Source organism: Orcinus orca, chromosome 7 (assembly GCF_937001465.1).
Source record: "Orcinus orca chromosome 7, mOrcOrc1.1, whole genome shotgun sequence".
In the NCBI taxonomy this organism is placed as follows: Eukaryota; Metazoa; Chordata; class Mammalia; order Artiodactyla; family Delphinidae; genus Orcinus; species Orcinus orca.
This window is the reverse complement of record NC_064565.1, coordinates 119,889,895-119,906,088: the sequence shown is the minus strand read 5'-3', so window position 1 is coordinate 119,906,088 and position 16,194 is coordinate 119,889,895. Positions and strand designations below refer to the sequence as shown.

The 16,194-nt window shown below is 68.2% G+C and overlaps 1 protein-coding gene across 23 annotated transcripts in view; it reads left to right on the top strand.

Moving 5' to 3' along the window:
• Positions 1–16,194, top strand: part of KIF1A (kinesin family member 1A) — an 89,220-nt gene that overhangs the window by 25,031 nt on the left and 47,995 nt on the right. For 9 of the 23 annotated variants that reach the window (XM_033423831.2, XM_049711983.1, XM_049711982.1 and 6 more), the window contains exons 3-16: positions 2,559–2,635; positions 3,716–3,895; positions 4,640–4,705; positions 5,069–5,247; positions 6,317–6,428; positions 7,683–7,760; positions 8,001–8,066; positions 8,510–8,527; positions 11,412–11,487; positions 12,451–12,529; positions 13,176–13,318; positions 13,691–13,717; positions 14,862–15,073; positions 15,968–16,047. In XM_033423831.2, coding sequence (XP_033279722.1) covers positions 2,559–2,635; positions 3,716–3,895; positions 4,640–4,705; positions 5,069–5,247; positions 6,317–6,428; positions 7,683–7,760; positions 8,001–8,066; positions 8,510–8,527; positions 11,412–11,487; positions 12,451–12,529; positions 13,176–13,318; positions 13,691–13,717; positions 14,862–15,073; positions 15,968–16,047 — 1,393 coding nt within the window. Of the gene's footprint in view, positions 1–2,558; positions 2,636–3,715; positions 3,896–3,922; positions 3,947–4,639; positions 4,706–5,068; positions 5,248–6,316; positions 6,429–7,682; positions 7,761–8,000; positions 8,067–8,509; positions 8,528–11,411; positions 11,488–12,450; positions 12,530–13,175; positions 13,319–13,690; positions 13,718–14,861; positions 15,074–15,967; positions 16,048–16,194 lie in introns of those variants that run through there. The other 14 variants (XM_033423838.2, XM_033423836.2, XM_049711986.1 and 11 more) reach the window with 3 other exon arrangements.

The window sequence follows — 16,194 nt, the reverse complement described above, 5'->3', positions numbered from 1 at the left end:
CCACGGGAGGAAGCGACCCGAGAGCTGCCCGGGAAGCCCGTCGCCACCAAATCGCCTAAGTGCTGGCAGGGGGCTGCCGTCCAGGCCTAGTCCAGGCAGGTCGCCCTGGTGAGGGCTCCCAGGCGTCGGTGGAGAGCAGGCCTGGGGTGGAACCTGGGGAGCGCCGTCCCCTCTGGAGCGCAGAACCCCATCTGTGATCACGGAGACACCACAGGACCCCCGCAGGACACCTGGGGGTCAGGACCAGGGCAGGGGTCAGAGCCACTCCAGGGGACCCCGCCCAAGGGGGAGGGGGCAGGTGACAGCAGTTCCCACGGGCCAGAGCAGCTCTGCCTGGTGGTCCCCACTGCGGGCTCTCCTCGTGGCCCACTCCGCGTTCACTGACCCTCGCAGCCGGCTGTCCCCTGCCCACCCAGCGTTCCTTGAGCACATCCGTGCCCCGTCCCTGGTGGGGGGGTCGTCAGGGAGCTCCCGGTCCACACAGGGTATACGGCAGACGCCCCGCACCAGGACACAGTCAGAGCAAGGTCAGCGGGGGGGCAGGTGTCGCAGCCCGCGAGCAGGAGTGGCTGGGTGGGTTGGGTGGAGGTGGGGCACTGGTGGGCGCCGTCGGGGGCCCTGCCCAGGTTGCCTGCGCTCCGGAGACGCCGTGACTGTCGTTCCCATGGCGCCGGCGTTACCGTGCTCGGGTTCTGGTGGCCGCATCCCCAGGTCCAGCAGGAGTTGAAACCGGGATGGCGAGGTCTCCTCTCAGCCTCACTCCTGGGGCCAGCATGGACGTGACCCCCTCTCGGCTCCAAAGAAAGGGCTGTGATGGTCAGTCACCTGCTCCCTCCTGCCGGCCTCCTGAGGGTGCCGGGTCATCTCCCAGAACCCATAAAGCCTGGGGTCTGGGACCCAGAGCCGGTCGGCTCCTGCCCGCCAAGCCGTGGCCCGGGGCAGCTACCGAGTGGGGTGAGGCTGTGGGAGTCCCAGCGTCCCAGGGCTCCGGAGCAGAGCACCGTGGACTGGACGGCTTAGGTGACAGCTCCTGAGGTGCTAAGTCCCCGATCAGGGTGTCGCCGGGTTGGTGCCTTCTGGGGTCCAGAGGGAGAATCCATTCCCTGCCTCTCCAGCCCCGAGTGGTTTTCTGGCAATGCCGGCATCCTCTGGCTCGCAGAAGCACCATCCCAGTCTCCCCCTCCCCCTTCACATGGCCTCCACGCTGCGTGTGAGTCTGTGTCAAATTTCCCCTTTCATGAGACACAGCCATGTTGGATTAGGGCCCACCTGACTCCAGTATAACCTCATCCTTACCAGTTACGTCTGCAAGTATGTAAATAAGGCCACATTCTGAGGTCCTGGGGGTTAGGACTCAACATGTGAATTCTGAGGGGTAGAATTCAACCTGCAACAGGGCCAGGGCTTGTTCCCTTGGTGTGAGTTACAGGTCGCCCTGGACATGTGCTGGTGGGGAAGGGTGGGGTGTCCTGGAGTCCAGAGAGGCGAGGCCCCCAGCCCACTGCAGCTGGGGAAAGCCAGTCCAAGGGGTTGGCAGACACGTCTTTCATCTCCAAGTACGTGGGGGAATGTGGCCCTCAGATGGGATGACGTGGAGCGGTGGCCTGGAGCCCTCTCCCACCGGGACAGCCCAAGTTCCTGGTGGAGGTGAAAACCCCCGGCCAGGTGGGCCCTCAGGGGTCCTCGGGGTCCTCTACCCACACAGACATCAGGGGTTCAGATAGCGTCCCAGAGGGCAGCCTGGCGGGCGCGGGGGCCGCAGCCCCTTCTGCCCAGCCACCGAAGACGTGCCGCCCGCTGGGCCCGGGCCTCAGGGAGCCAAGACCTGTCCAGGGCCTGGGAACATGGGATGCCTCAGCCCTGCCTGGGGGGCTCCCGGGGTGCCCAGCAGGCCCGGCGGTGTGTGCCGGTGGCATTGCTCCTCCTTTGATGAACCGACGTTTTGTGAGCACCGCCTCCTGCCAGCCCAGGTGCAGCTGCTGGAGGAGGGGGATGGGTTGGGAGAGGACCTAAGCAGAGGACAGTCCCACAGCCCCTGAGAGCAACCTGGACGGGACCTGCAGGTGCCCCGGCAGGAGGAGGGACACGTGTGGTGTCCCTGTGGGGGGACAGCCAGCACGCCCCCGACATGGATGAGCACGCGGGCGTGATGGGGCCCCAAAGCAGCAGGGACGCGGCTGTGACTGTGCTGCACCTCCCAGCGCTCGCATGCAGGGCAGACAAGACAGACCTGGGCTGGGGGGGAGTGGGGTGTGGACCCGAGAGGTGGGACGGGCCAGGGGCTCGAGGTCTGACCCAGTGCCTGTGCCAAGGGACTGTTCTGGGCTGCCTTGGCGGGGGTTGGGGGGAGGTCAGACAGGGTAGGGGGCAGAGATGGCTGGTCTGCCTGGAAACAGGGCCCTTGTCGCTGCCCATTGGCAGGGGGGCTGGCTTTGTTGGGGCCAAGGCCTCTGAGGACCCCGCCTCCCTGCCCTGGGGTCCCCCTCGGGCGGGCGCATCCAGGGTCAGCCTGTCCCTGCAGCACAGCGCTGAGCGCCATGCCTGTCCCCTCCCCGCAGCCATCGTTAACCCCAAACAGCCCAAGGAGGTGCCCAAGAGCTTCAGCTTCGACTATTCCTACTGGTCACACACTTCGGTAAGCCCAGGGCTGGGGTTCCAGGGGGTGGGCTGCTGCCGTGCGGGTGCCAGCGCAGCCCTGCCCGCTGTGCGGCCCTCAGCCAACGCCTTGACCTCTCTGCGCCAATGGGCCGAGGGACCACCCCGCTCCTCTGCAGGGCCGACTGGGAGGTGGGGGCACAGGTGTGAGGCCTGTGGGGAGGGGCCTGCTTTCCTGAGCCGCCTTGTGTGAGCTGTGACACACACTGCCCAGCTGCGGCAGGGACCAAGGGGCCATCAGCCCACTGGGGGCAGTTTCCCAGGGTCCTAGCCGTACAGCCGTTTGCCTGCCAGCCTCTCCTCTTCCCCAGACACCCCAAGCTCGGTGTCCGAAGCGGAAGCTGCCCCCCTGGCGCCAGCCCCTGCACGCCCTCCCCCGCGCCCTGCAGCCTGGGAGAGCCCCGGCCTTTGCGCCTCCACATCCCCCATCGGGCCTACACCAGTCCTCCCATCCCCCAGCCTCCTGAACCTGAGAAGGTGTCCAGGCCCCCTGCCCCAGGGCCAGGGCCCACCTCGGGTCACACCTTGAGCGCCTGGTCCCGGGACGGCCCCAGGGCTCCCCATTTCACCTTCCCCATCCAGCCCCGCCCCTCACGTCGTCAGGGTAATCCTGGGCCTGCCTAAAGTGACCGCTGTCTTCAGGACAGCGTCCAGGGGTGATAGCCAGGACCATGGACTCCTTGGGCCACTGCCCTGCTGCCTCTCCAGCCCCACCTCGTCACCCCCACAGCTGCTACCTTGAGCACCACGTCATGTACCCCCGCCTCTGGGCCTTTGCACATGCTCTTCCCACTACTAAAATGCCCTTCCACTCTGTCTGGCCCTAGACTGGCTGGCTCCTCCCACCCTTCCCTCCGGAAGCTGCCTCCCAGGCAGGACTATTTCCCCTCTCCGGGTCTCCTGTGAGTGGATGGGCCGGGCAGGCGTCCCTCCCCACGGTGCTGTGGCCCTGGCGCCCGGAGGCCCTGGGTGCGACGCAGGCTCTCAGTGAACATCGTGGGCCGAGAGCCCAGCACGGCAGGCCCAGCCCCCTGCAGCTGCTACCCTCCTTGTCCCGCAGCCGGAAGACATGAACTACGCCTCGCAGAAGCAGGTGTACCGCGACATTGGCGAGGAGATGCTGCAGCACGCCTTCGAGGGCTACAACGTCTGCATCTTCGCCTACGGGCAGACTGGGGCCGGCAAGTCCTACACCATGATGGGCAAGCAGGAGAAGGACCAGCAGGGCATCATCCCGCAGGCACGCGGTGGGGGGGCCGGTGAGGGGGACCAGCAGGGCATCATCCCGCAGGCACGCAGCGGGCGGGGGGACCCGGTGAGGGCAGGACAGGCAGGCGAGCACAAGCTGAGACCCGGGAGAGCAGGGGGCCGGGAGGGAAGGTAAAGCATGGGGGTGGCGGGGAGGGCAGGGCAGGAGGGGCAGCGTGGGGCAGACGGGCTGTGAAGGGGCTGGAGACCCAGATCCGAGGGTGGGGAGCTGCGGGAGGGCCCCAGGCCTGGGCAGTGCCCACCATGGTCACACCCATAAGACAGGGAGGCTGGGACAGCTGCTGGTAGGGGCCGACTCTTCCTGGGAGGGCTGTGAGGGCTGGAGTTCCCCGCAGGGAGAGGCCCGGGACAAGGGGACGCCCACGGGGTGGGTCTCTGAACCTGAGCTGGTCAGTACTTGACCTGGTCAGGGCAGGGGAGAGTGCTGGGTGGTCTGTCGCATGGCAGACCCTCCACCTCATGCAGGCAAGGATGATGCAAGGAACAGGAGGGGATCAGACGTCAGCTGGGGGGCCCCCGAGTTAGCAGAAGACAGTGGCTCCTTGGCTACAGGCCATCTCAGTGCCTTTAAGGTGGAGCGGGAGGGTGCGGGAGGGTGCGGGAGGGGCCCGGGAGAGCAGAGTCCAGCCTGGGTCGCAGGGGCCACAGCACCTCGAGGGGTGAGGCTCTGGGCACAGCCCAGCCTCACGTCTGGTGGTGTGCTCTGTCCCTGCAGCTCTGTGAGGACCTCTTCTCCCGAATCAACGACACCACCAACGACAACATGTCCTACTCCGTGGAGGTAGGGCTCTCCGTCACCCGTCCCTCGGAGGGTGGCTTTACTGACTTAAAGCCAGTGCCCGCCACCGGTCTGTGCCCTTAGCTCGTCATTCACGCGTGCATGTGGCAAACGTGCCAGCCCACGCCGGGCACAGGAGCGAAGGGCAGTGTCCGCTCTGCGGTGTCTGCTGAGCAGCTGCTCTGAGCTGCGCGGCCCGGGTGTCCCCGCTGTGACCGTGTTGGGTGAGCCCCCAGCACGGCTGTGTGTGGGGAGGGCCAGGCAGGGGGTGGGCTGACACCCCCACTGACATGTTTGTGCGGGGGGCCTGGCCGCACCGTGTGCTCCCCCCCCCCAGAGGTCCCTGATGTCCTCGCTGCCCCACAGGTCAGCTACATGGAGATCTACTGCGAGCGTGTCCGTGACCTCCTGAACCCCAAGAACAAGGGCAACCTGCGCGTGAGGGAGCACCCGCTGCTGGGGCCCTACGTGGAGGACCTGTCCAAGCTGGCTGTCACCTCCTACAATGACATCCAGGACCTCATGGACTCAGGGAACAAGGCCCGGTGTGTGCAGGGTGACGCGCCCACCCTCCCTGCCCTCCCCCTCCCACCCGCGCAGCTCCGAGTCTCTCCGAGGAACACCTGTCCTTGGGGTGCCTGTTGGTATCCCCATGGGGTCTGTCCAGCAGCCCCCATGGAGGTGTGGGCCTCGTGGGCCTAAGGACATCAAGGGCACATGCCAGCCCATGGGGGCCTCCAGCTCCCCCAGGAAGGGGACGCTGTCGCCTACACAGGGTCTGCTCCTCATGGGGGGTCAGGCTGTGTGCCCTGGGGGGTGGTGGCTGCCCTGGGTGGGGCCAGGCTGTGAGGACCAGCCCTGCCTGCTTGGAGGGCAGATGGCCCTCTGGACAGGGGCATGTGGGGAGGGTCGGCCACAAGGTGCTGCCGGCCACGAGCTATTGGTCTCCGTGACCACGCTGCCCTGGGCTTCCCAGCCTAGGAGGGTCTGCCCTGGTTGTCGTGGCAACAGTGCCCCTGCCTTCTGCCACGCAGGGACTCCCGGGAGGGTGAGGACCCTGGCCAGTGGCCTACCCTGCACTCAGTAGGGGTCCCCGGGGGCTCTTCCGCCTCTGTGGAGGCAGCTGTCGGGCAGCGAGCCCAGCCTGGGGGCTTCCCTGGGGGCTCTGCACGGCGGCGACATCGGGACCAACCACTGGCTTCCGCTTGGCAGCCTCGGGCCTTCTCCCCCAAGGCCGTGCTGGCCCCCCCGGATTGGCCGGTGTGGATGGACAGTAGAGCCCCCTTTCCCTTCTGGGGGCCTTTCCACGTCACAGCCTGCAGGCCGCCGCCCAGGGGGCTCTGCTCAGCCCCTGGGAGCAGGACATCCCCAGTCACGGGGCCCCGAGTGCCAGGCTCGAGTCGGGGCCGAAGGAGCCGCACCGGACGCAGTGGGGCAGGCAGTGTGGGCCCTGCCCGAGCTCGACAGGAGGCACGGTCGCCACCAGGCCGGGCAGGGCGGCCCCGGGAGCCCGGGGAGCTGACGTCTAGTGACCTGGTCAAGCGGGCCAGCAGCACCAGCGGCCCACACGCCCGACCGGACACTGGGTGACAGTGTGTGGCTTCTGTTCCCCAGGACCGTGGCGGCCACCAACATGAACGAGACCAGCAGCCGCTCCCACGCCGTCTTCAACATCATCTTCACGCAGAAGCGCCACGACGCAGAGACCAACATCACCACAGAGAAAGTGAGTTCAGCCTCGGCGGGCGGGGCCCCGGGCCGGCGGGTGGGGAGGCCCAGCCGGGTGCCGGCCCGTGAGGCGTGGGCGCGGGCCGTTCCCTGCCCAGCCCGGGCCTCGGTGAGGGGCTGGCCAGCCCTGCGAGACCACCTCTTCTCGGTGTTTGGCGCCACGTGGCTGGGGAAGGGACTGAGTGGAGGGGCCGTGGACCCTGGAACAGCCTCCTGCCAGGCGGTTATGGTGGAGACTGTAGGCCCGAGGAGGGACGTCTCCGGGGCAGCCCCACTGGCCGGAGGCGCCTCGGGGGCCCTTGGAGGGCGGTGTCGAAGGCCGCAGGTTGTGAGTGCCCGTCACAGGCTGGCCGTGGGCCCTGGTGCAGGCTGGGGGTGCCCCTCACCCCGTGGGCGCCGGCATCTGTGAGCACAAAGGAGAGGCTGTGCTGAGCGGCCCTGCCCACTGCCCCCGCCCCAGATGCCTTTCCCATGAGCCTTGGCCTTGTCAGTGTACCCAGGCAGGGGCCTCGTCTCCTGGGGCCTTTATCCAGACACGCTGACTGTGGGCGCTGCAGGGGCAGTAGGGCGGGCGCCCTCCGTGGCTCTGACCCTAAGCATCTCGATTTCTCTGACTGGGCACCCTGCCAGCCAGGCCCTGCTCCCGGGGGCAGCACCCTGGGGTCCACAGAGTGGCTGGGGGAGCTCGGGGTGCTCGGTCCCCGATGAGGCTGGGTCACCCCGGCCTGGTGCCGTCCTCCCGGGGGCCTGGCTGCGGGCTGCCTGCAGCTCCCACCCCTCGGGCTCAGGGCAGCTGGCAGGCCCACCAGGCGACTCCTGCCCGCAGCCCTGGGCTTCCCCGGGTGCATGTGGCTGCCTAGCCCGGGCTGGGCGAGTGCTGGGGAGGGAGCCCCTGCCCAGTGCCCGGGCAGCTCCGGGGGCAGTGGGCAGTGGGGGAAGGGGCTCCCGGAGCCAGGTTCAAGTCCCACCACACGGTGAGCCTGGTCTGTGGAACGGGTGATAGCGACAGTGACGTGCAGGTGACGAGCGGCCAGCAGGCAGGGAACAGCTGGGTGCCAGGTGCCCGGGGCAGAGGCCGTGCAGCCTCCCAGGGAAGGTGGCCTCCTCCTCAGAGGAGCTGAGAGCAGGGCCGCTGTGCTCCGCAGGGTTGGGCGCTCCGGCCCCAGGGAGGGGGGCCCTGCAGGCCGCACCCAGGGGAGGCGGGGGCCACGCAGCGTCACAGCTCCTGCGCGTGACACACGTGTCCCCGCAGGTGAGCAAAGTCAGCCTGGTGGACCTGGCCGGGAGCGAGCGGGCCGACTCCACGGGGGCCAAGGGCACGCGCCTCAAGGTAGGGCCGCCCCCACCAGGGTCCCCACCGACTTGCCGGCGGGGCCTGGCGCCCAGTGGCTGCAGGGCGCCTCGGGTGGGCGCCCCCTTTGCCCCTGCTCTCGTGGGACGGGGAAGCGGGAAGGGTCAACGGTGCAGGGCTGGGCGCTGGGTCTCCATCAGGGCCGAGTGGTCAGGCCCGCTCCTGCCGGAGCGAGGGGCCTGAGGCCTCCTGACGCCCGGCCTCGTCTTGCCCGCGCAGGAGGGCGCCAACATCAACAAGTCGCTGACCACCCTGGGCAAGGTCATCTCCGCGCTGGCCGAGATGGTGAGCGGCTCCAAGCGCTGCGGTCGGGTGGCCTCGGGGGTGGGGGCCCCGCTGGAGAGGTGCCGGGAGCGGCCACCTGTCCCTGCTGTGGGGCCAGGTTCACGGAAAAGCCCAGAGGCTTGGAGGTGGGGGGGTCCCCGGGCTGGAGATGGAGCCACGACCCTGTCACTCCCCCGAGCCTCAGTGGTCCCACCTGTGAAATGGGGACGTGCCGCCTCCCACAGGGCCCTGGGGGCGGCCTTGGGCTGCGGGCGGGGCAGGGGCCTCGGGTGGCCCCCGGGCTGTCGGGAGGAGCCGGGACCCCCGGGCTGAGGGGCTGGGCCTGGGGGGCGGTGGAGGGGAGGCAGTGTAGTGCGGGGGGCTCGGGCGGCTCGGGCTCCCCCCACCGCTTTGCCCCTGGGCCCGGCGTGCTCCGTCCTCAGACCCTGTCTTTGCCTCCGCAGGACTCTGGGCCCAACAAGGTGAGCATCTTCTTCCTCGCTTCTCGGGGAGCGGGGGGGTCTCGGCCCTCTCGGGCGGGGCGGGGGGTGCCTGAGAAGCAGAGCCGGGCCGGGGCCGGTGCGGGGAGAGCAGCCCGCGGGGGTGGATGAGAGATGGCGGGAACTGAGATCATGGTGAACGAACGGCGCTGAGCCTCGTGGAGGACAGAACGGGGCTGTGAGGGTGACCCTGAGCAGGAGGGTGGCCTCCCGCCCGCGTGGCTGGGGGGCCGGGGGCGTCGTGGCTCCGGGGCTGGGCCTGGGGCTGAGGAGACCCCGGGGGAGGAAGCACCGGGCGGGAAGCCCGCCGAGCGTGTGACGTGCTGAGGTGGAAGAGCCTGGTTTGTGTGAGGAGCGGTGGGAGGAAGCGCGTGCGGTGGCGGGGGTCCCAGGAGCGCCGTGAGGGGCTCCGTGAGGAGCGGAGAGAGCGCGCGGACCGCGACACCGGGCGAGGCTGTGAGAGGAAGCGTGAGACGCTTCGGGGGCAAATGCGAAGGACCCGTGTGATGGGCTGTGTGACAAATTGTAGGCAAGCGGGGCCCGTGTTGGGGGAAGCGAGCGGGTAGCTCTGTGAGGAGGCGGAGGGACTCTGGGCGCTGCGAGGAGCTGCGTGAAGGCTGAAGGGCCACGTGTGACAGGCGCGGGCATGTGTGCGGGAGCTGAGGAACTGGCAGGAACTGTGTGCAGAGCTGTGCTGCAAGCGTGGTGCTCTGTGCAGGGACTCTGTGTGAGGAGGCGAGTGAAGCTGCAGCACAGCGGGAACTGTGAGGGGCTCCGTGAGGGGCTGCGAGAGGAGCTAGGTGTGGACCTGCTGTGCGAGGAGATACGTGAGGACGTGTGAGGTCTTGCGTGTGGCGGTGAGAGAGCCGTGCGGAACCTGGGCTGTGAGGAACACGTGGGGTGGGACCTGGGAGGGGGCCTGTGCAAGAAGGTGTGAGGAGCGTGTGGGAACATGTGCAACGACAAGCAGAATCATTAGGAAGCGTGCGGATTTGGGGAAACTGTGGAAACGTGAGAGGAAGTGTGAGAGGTGGTGGGAGGACCTGTGAGGGACATGCGTGTGGAATTGTGTGGGGACGCGTGAGAAGACATGTGGAAGTGCGTGAGGGAACCTGTGGGAGCTCTGAGAAGCTCTGAGTGGAACTGGGAGGCACTGTGTGCTGAAGTGTGTGAGGAGCTGGGTGTGACTGTGAGAGACTGGAGGTGTGAGAGGAAGTGTGAGGAACTGTGTAGAACTATGAGGAACTGTGTAAGAAACTATGTGAGGAACCGTGTGAGGAACCGTTTGAGGAACTGAGGAGCCGTGTGAGGAACTGTGAGGAACCATGTAGAACGGTGTGAAGAACCATGTGAGGAACTGTGTGAGGAACTGTGAGGAACTGTGTGAGGAACCATGTGAGGAAAGGTGTGAGGAACTGTGTGAGGAACCATGTGAGGAAAGGTGTGGGGAACCATGTGAGGAACCGTGTGAGGAACCGTGTGAGGAACCGTGTGGGGAACCGTGTGGGGAACCATGTGAGGAACCGTGTGGGGAACCGTGTGAGGGAACCGTGTGAGGGAACAAGGAAGGGACTGTGAGGGGCTGCGATGGAGACTTTGCAGGAAGAGAGCGACACCAGTTTGGGGGCTCAGCGCCTGGAGCCGGGAGCGTGGGGGCCCGTGGGCGATGAGGCCAGAGGGCCGGGCCTGACCCGCTCCCCAGCGTCACCAGGAAGCAGCTGACTGTGATCTAGCAGAAGCGGCCATGGGTTGGCCGCAGGCTCAGGAAGACTGACTGCAGCTGGCTGCGCCCTCAGGCTGCCGTGTGAGGAGCCACTGGCAGGAGGGGCGGCCGCGGTGGCCGGCAGGACGGCGGAGGGTCGGGGTGGCGAACGTCCTGGAGCTGAGGCACTCGCGGCCGGGCGGGCGGGGTGGAGGGAGGGACGTGTGAGGGAGCCACCGAGTCAGAGGCGCCGCTTGGGCTCCTCATGGGGTGAGCGGGTGACCGTGGGGCATTTACTGTGGGAACGAGGAGCGCGACAAACGTGGCAGAGAATTCACCCTCGGGGTCAAATGATCAAGCACAAGGTGGAAGTGGAGTCTCCTCACCCCCCAAGTTTGCGGTGGGAAAGAAGCTGCGCTTTGGTGGCCAGACGCCGCCACACCTGCTCTCGCGGTGTGAGCCGCCCCCAGCGGCGGGTCTCGGAGCGTCCGTGACTCGCGGGCCCTGCAGGCTCCCCTCGGGGGTGATGCGTCTGTGCCCTGAGGAACGCCCTCGCGGGGCCCTGGGGGCCGCTGCGGCTGCCGAGCGGACGCTCCTGAAGCAAAAACGTGCGCGAACGAGGGAGGCGGGAAGCCCCCGCGCCGCGCTTAGTGGTGCCCGCGGGAGCCCCGTCCTGACGGGGGGAGCGGGTGCCGGGGGGACCAGGTTGCTGGGGGCTGTGGAGCCGCTTAGGCGGGACGGGCCCGGGCGTGGCGCAGGCGGAGGCGGCTTCGTGTGCACGGGGCGCGGCCCCGCAGGGCTTCCTGCAGGCGAGGGGCCTCTTGCCCTCCGTCAGCAGAGCTGCGGGCGGTGTTTGTGGGGCGATGGGCCCGCGCTGGTCCTTCTGACAGCGCGGAGCGAGGACGCACTGGCCCCGGCCCCTGGCATCAGCCCGCCCGGGCTCTCCACACTGTGGCGACGGAGGAGGGGGGAGGCCAGAATGTGCTAGCAAGTCCCTGGTCGCAGCCCCAGCGGAGGCACTGGGACTGGGGGGCGGAGAGGCCCTGGGAGCAGCCCCGCCCCGAGCCCCAGGCGCCTGGACTTCGGGGACACACCCGTGCTCGAGCCCCTCTTCCCTCCCCCTGCGGCGGGCTCGGGGCTGACCTTGACGCTCCTCTCCTGCAGAACAAGAAAAAGAAGAAGACAGACTTCATTCCCTACAGAGATTCGGTGCTGACCTGGCTTCTCCGGGAAAACCTGGGTGAGGACTCGCCCGGCCCGGCCGCCGCCGTCCTCCCCGGCCTGGGCGGGTGCCCATGCTTCCCGGGCTGTGCGGCGAGCCCGGGGGCTCCTCCGGGGGCCCGGGCCAGGGGTCAGCAGTAGGTTAACGACGCCAGGCCCGGGGACCCGGATGGCCCTCGGGGCTGCACATGAGCAGACACTGTGTCAGCGCTCCCGACCCAGGACCCACCCTCTGGGCCTCGGTGATTCTGGGGAGCCCCGGCTGGCTGACCCTGCACCCCAGAACCAGCCTAGCTGGTCCGCGGCTCGGGCCAGCGTCGGGTGCAGTGGCCGGCCTCTCGGTGGAGGAGAGGGCAGATGGGAGACCCCGGGGGCAGGTGGGTCCCCCAAGAGAGGACGCGAGAGTCACAGGAGTGAGTGTCCCTCACCTGAGACGCGGCCTGGACGGAGGCCTCCGCCCCAGGGCCACACCCAGGTCCCGCCCCAGGGTGGGGGGGGAGGCCCTTCACAGCATGGCACCCCGAGCCCTTCGCGGCATCGCCTCGCAGTCTGCTGGAGGCCACACCCCGGGGATGTGGTCCCCGGGACACAGGTCCCTGTGGGTCCGTGCGTTTCCTGATGCTGGGATCCACGTGACCCGAGCTGGGAATCCAACATGAAACGTTAAGAAACGTATTCCAAGTAAGAAGGATAAAAGTGAACTGTTTATGGAGCAGAAACAGTCCTTGTAGTAAACGCCATAAAACTCCCCACAACTTTTCTCTTTATTATGGGGAGGGGGAGGCCTGTTGGTTGTAATGTGACCCCAAATGTCGGAAAAGCATGGTTTTATGTAGACGAAGTGAGCAGGGTGCCCGGCGCGGTGAAGGAGGCCGGCCGCCTGCTGTCTGCTCACCTCCCAGCTACGCCTGTGTGGGGGGAGGGCAGGGGGCGCAGCAGTGGGGCTGACCCTCCTCTGGGACCACCTGCTCTCCGCCCACAGGTGGGAACTCGCGGACGGCGATGGTGGCGGCGCTGAGCCCCGCAGACATCAACTACGATGAGACGCTGAGTACCCTGAGGTGTGTCCGCGGGGCGTGGACCCTCCCTGTCCCCCACCAGCCGGCTTGGGCGGGAGTGGATCCTCCGGGTGCCTCCTTGCAGGGCCGGCTCACCTGGACTTCTTAAGGCTCCAGATGGCTGGCAGGGCACCTGGTGCTTCCGGGCCCCATTCCATTTCCCACCGCGTGTGGCCGCGAGTGGCCCAGGGCCCTGCCATCTGACCAGGAGAGCTGGGCTCGCGGGCTGAGCGGTTCGCCCCCACCCGTGGTCCACAGAGCCGCCGGGGTTTTTAACGAGCCACGGGGGGGCAGGCATGTCTGAAGGTCCCTCCGGCCAGGGGCCGTCCCGGGCTGCGGGAAGCAGCTTGGCGGCCGGGCTCGGCGCTCTGGCCTCTTGGCTGCCCCCGCAAAGGGCTGGAGTGCAGGTTAGATTCGCAGCGTCCACCTGGGACCACAAGTCCAAACGCGGAGGCCTCGCCGTGTGGAGAAATTTCCACCCCGTCCCTTCCCCTCCCGGGGCCTCGGTTTCCCCAAGTGGCAAGCCCCCCGTAGGTCAGTGGCCCTGGTGACTCCCTGTCGGAGATGCCCCTGCAGCTGGGCGCAGGCGGGGCTCCGGGTGCCCTTGGCCGCCGGGCAGCACAGCCCCCAGCCCCCCTCTGCCGCCCAGGTACGCGGACCGGGCCAAGCAGATCCGCTGTAACGCCGTCATCAACGAGGACCCCAACAACAAGCTGATCCGCGAGCTGAAGGATGAGGTGACGCGGCTGCGGGACCTGCTGTACGCCCAGGGGCTCGGTGACATCGCCGACAGTGAGTGTCCGTGCCCGCCCGTCCTGGCCAGGGCAGCGGGGCTGCGGGGCTGGGGCAGGTCCCGCTGCCCTCGCGGCCCCTCTGGTCCGAGGCCCAGGCTCTGCTCCGGGCTCCAGGCAGAGCCACCGCTGGGTGGGGGGCCGGGGTTCTGGACTGGGCCTGGGGAGCTGCATGGTTCGGGTTTGCCGCTGGCCCAAGCAGGCCGGTGACGGTCTCCCCGGAAGCCACAGCGGCCGGCCGTGGTGCCGGGGTTGTCCCCCCGTCCCGCTGAAGACCACCACCACCCTACCTGATGCCCGGCCTGCGACGGCGCCCTCTGGAGACAAACCTGTTCTTCTGTTTCTGTCTCTCCCCCTCGCCTCCCCCCCTTAGCCAACACTGTGCCCGGAGGACCCAAATGTGTGTATCCCCTCCGCTGCTCTCTGCGCATCCCTGCTTCGGCCCAGCCCCGCGGGGCCTAGGGCAGCACGGTGGGGGGGCGGGGCGCACCCACCCCTCCTTGGCCTTCCCCCCCTGGGGTCTGGGGGACCTGAGCCCTCTCTCTCACGGCACCCTGTGAGCCGTGATCCTGGTTCACCCTTGCGTCTGCTGGGAAACTGAGGCAACCGGGAGGCGTGGGGCAGCCAAGGCCTCAGGCTGAGCGCGGCTGGGGTCAGGCTCTCTGCCCGCCGTGCTCCTACAGGCCTGAATGTCAGCAGAGGCTGGGACAGCTCACAGGGCCGGGTCCATCCCCGACTCCTGGCTCTGGCCCCCCTCTGACCCCACCCACCCCGAGGCCCCTTCCCCTGGAAACGCCAGGAGTGTGAATGCGGCCAGGTCCTCCCAGCCTGCGTCTCCCGCTGGCTGTGGGCCCGGCTCCCCGGGCAGGAGCACGCGCTGGGGCCTCCCCACCCCAGGGGCCACAGGGCGCCCTCAGTTTCCGCAGTGCCCGTGCTGTCCTATGTCTGCCGCTGCTCTGCTGTGTGTCTGCTTCTGCCAGGAGGGGCCTGGGCACCTCCCGCCCCAGGGGCTGCGTCAGCCCCAACTCCCAGGCCTTGGGGGGCAGGGAGGCTGGGGTGGCGGGGGGCCCAGAGCAGCTTCTTGGGGTAGAGGAGCGTGGGCTCCCTCGGAGGTCCCACAGTCCACGGCTCGGCCAGGCCGCTCGGCGGGGCGGACAGCACCGCCTGCGCCCGCAGCTCGGGGTGCGTGGCGGGCTGGTGGGTGGCGGGCTCGAGGGGCGGGGAGGATGAGGATGAGAGTCAGGGCCTGGGTGCAGGGGGCCGCTGGGCAGTGGCAGCAAAGGGCAGTGGGAAGGGGGGCAGGGGGGCAGGGACGCCGGTGGCCCGCAGGCTCGGCATGTGTGCGGGGGGGAGCGGAGGCCCTGGCGGGGATGCCGAGGGACCTGGTGGCGCAGCCGCACCGTGGCAGGGGCAGCAGTGCGTGTGCTCGTGCGGGTGCCCAGCCCTGGCCCTGCTTGCTGCCTTCTCTTCCTGCCTCTTGCTTTATTCCCAGCTTGGTCTCTCTTTTCTCTCCCCCCGTCTGTCTTCCCCGCTTCCTCCCGTAGACGCGTCCGACCTTGAGAACAGTAACTGTAACCGTGGCGGGGTGGAGCTGAGTGCAGTCCCTGACAATCTCTCCACAGTGACCAACGCCCTGGTGGGTGTGAGCCCGTCGTCCTCGCTCTCAGCCCTGTCCAGCCGTGCCGCCTCTGTGTCCAGCCTGCACGAGCGCATCTTGTTTGCCCCGGGCAGTGAAGAGGCCATAGAAAGGCTGAAGGTGAGGCAGGGCCGGGCTCGGACCTGGTGGGCGCTAGGCCAAGACCCCTCCTCTTGGAGGGTCACAGGCGGAGGGGCTTGGTCAGAGGCGAAGTGAGCCATGCAGGGGGGCTCGGGGTGCGTCTCGGCCCCCGACCCCAAGCACCCCGTCCAGGGGGTCGGTGCACCCTGTCCAGGACCGTGGGGCCCGTCTGCTGATTAGGGCGGGGGTCCTAGGGCCTCTGCGCCCTCCCTCCCGGGTTTCCGTGCTTATACGTGCTCTTGCATGGTCTTCACCCTCCCGGCCTGGCCACGGCGGCCTGCGTTTAGGGTTAGGGTTACTGGCTTCCTTCAGCGAGTGGGTACAAGGTGCCGGGTGTGAGCGGCGGACGACGAGCCCAGACGGAGGGGACAACGGCACAGGCGCCAGACCCGGGCTGATGAGGGGGTGGGCTGTGCGGCCACCCTGGGGCGTAGGGCCCACCTGAGGTGTGGGAGGCGTCCACCCGGGATGGACCTGGGGTACAGAGGCCCACTGGAATGCGGGGGCTGGGAAGGAAACGGGGAGGCGGTGCTGGTGTGGGAAGTGTCGTCCGTCTCACCCGTGGTCCAGGGGCACGCGAGCCTCAGAACCGGTGTCGGCGTCTCCCTGCGTGTTTGTTTCTCCCTCTGGGTTTATTCTGCCTTTCCCTCTGTTCTCTGTGTGTCTCCACAGCAAAAACACGCGTCCTTTGCACGTCTTAGCCCTCAGCCCTTCACCTTGACCTTTCAGACTTCGAGCAGTCTGGATGGACCTGGGAATTGGGGTGCTGGACCCTGCAGGCCCGGCTACTCGTCTCTCCTTTGCCTGGCACGCAGGCCTCTGTCCACTGCCTGCCCCCCGCGCTGACCTCGCTCTGCTCTGTCTGCTCCCCAGGAGACGGAGAAGATCATCGCTGAGCTCAATGAGACCTGGGAGGAGAAGCTGCGGCGGACGGAAGCCATCCGGATGGAGAGGTGGGCGGTGCGGGCTGGGGGCCGGCAGCAGCCCTGTGCTCAGCTCTCGGCTCCTGCACCCAGGGGTGGCCGCGCCCAGTGCAGGACACACCCGTCCCCTCTCATCCAGTGACACGCCCCCCGCTGTCACCAATGGCCCCACTGAGC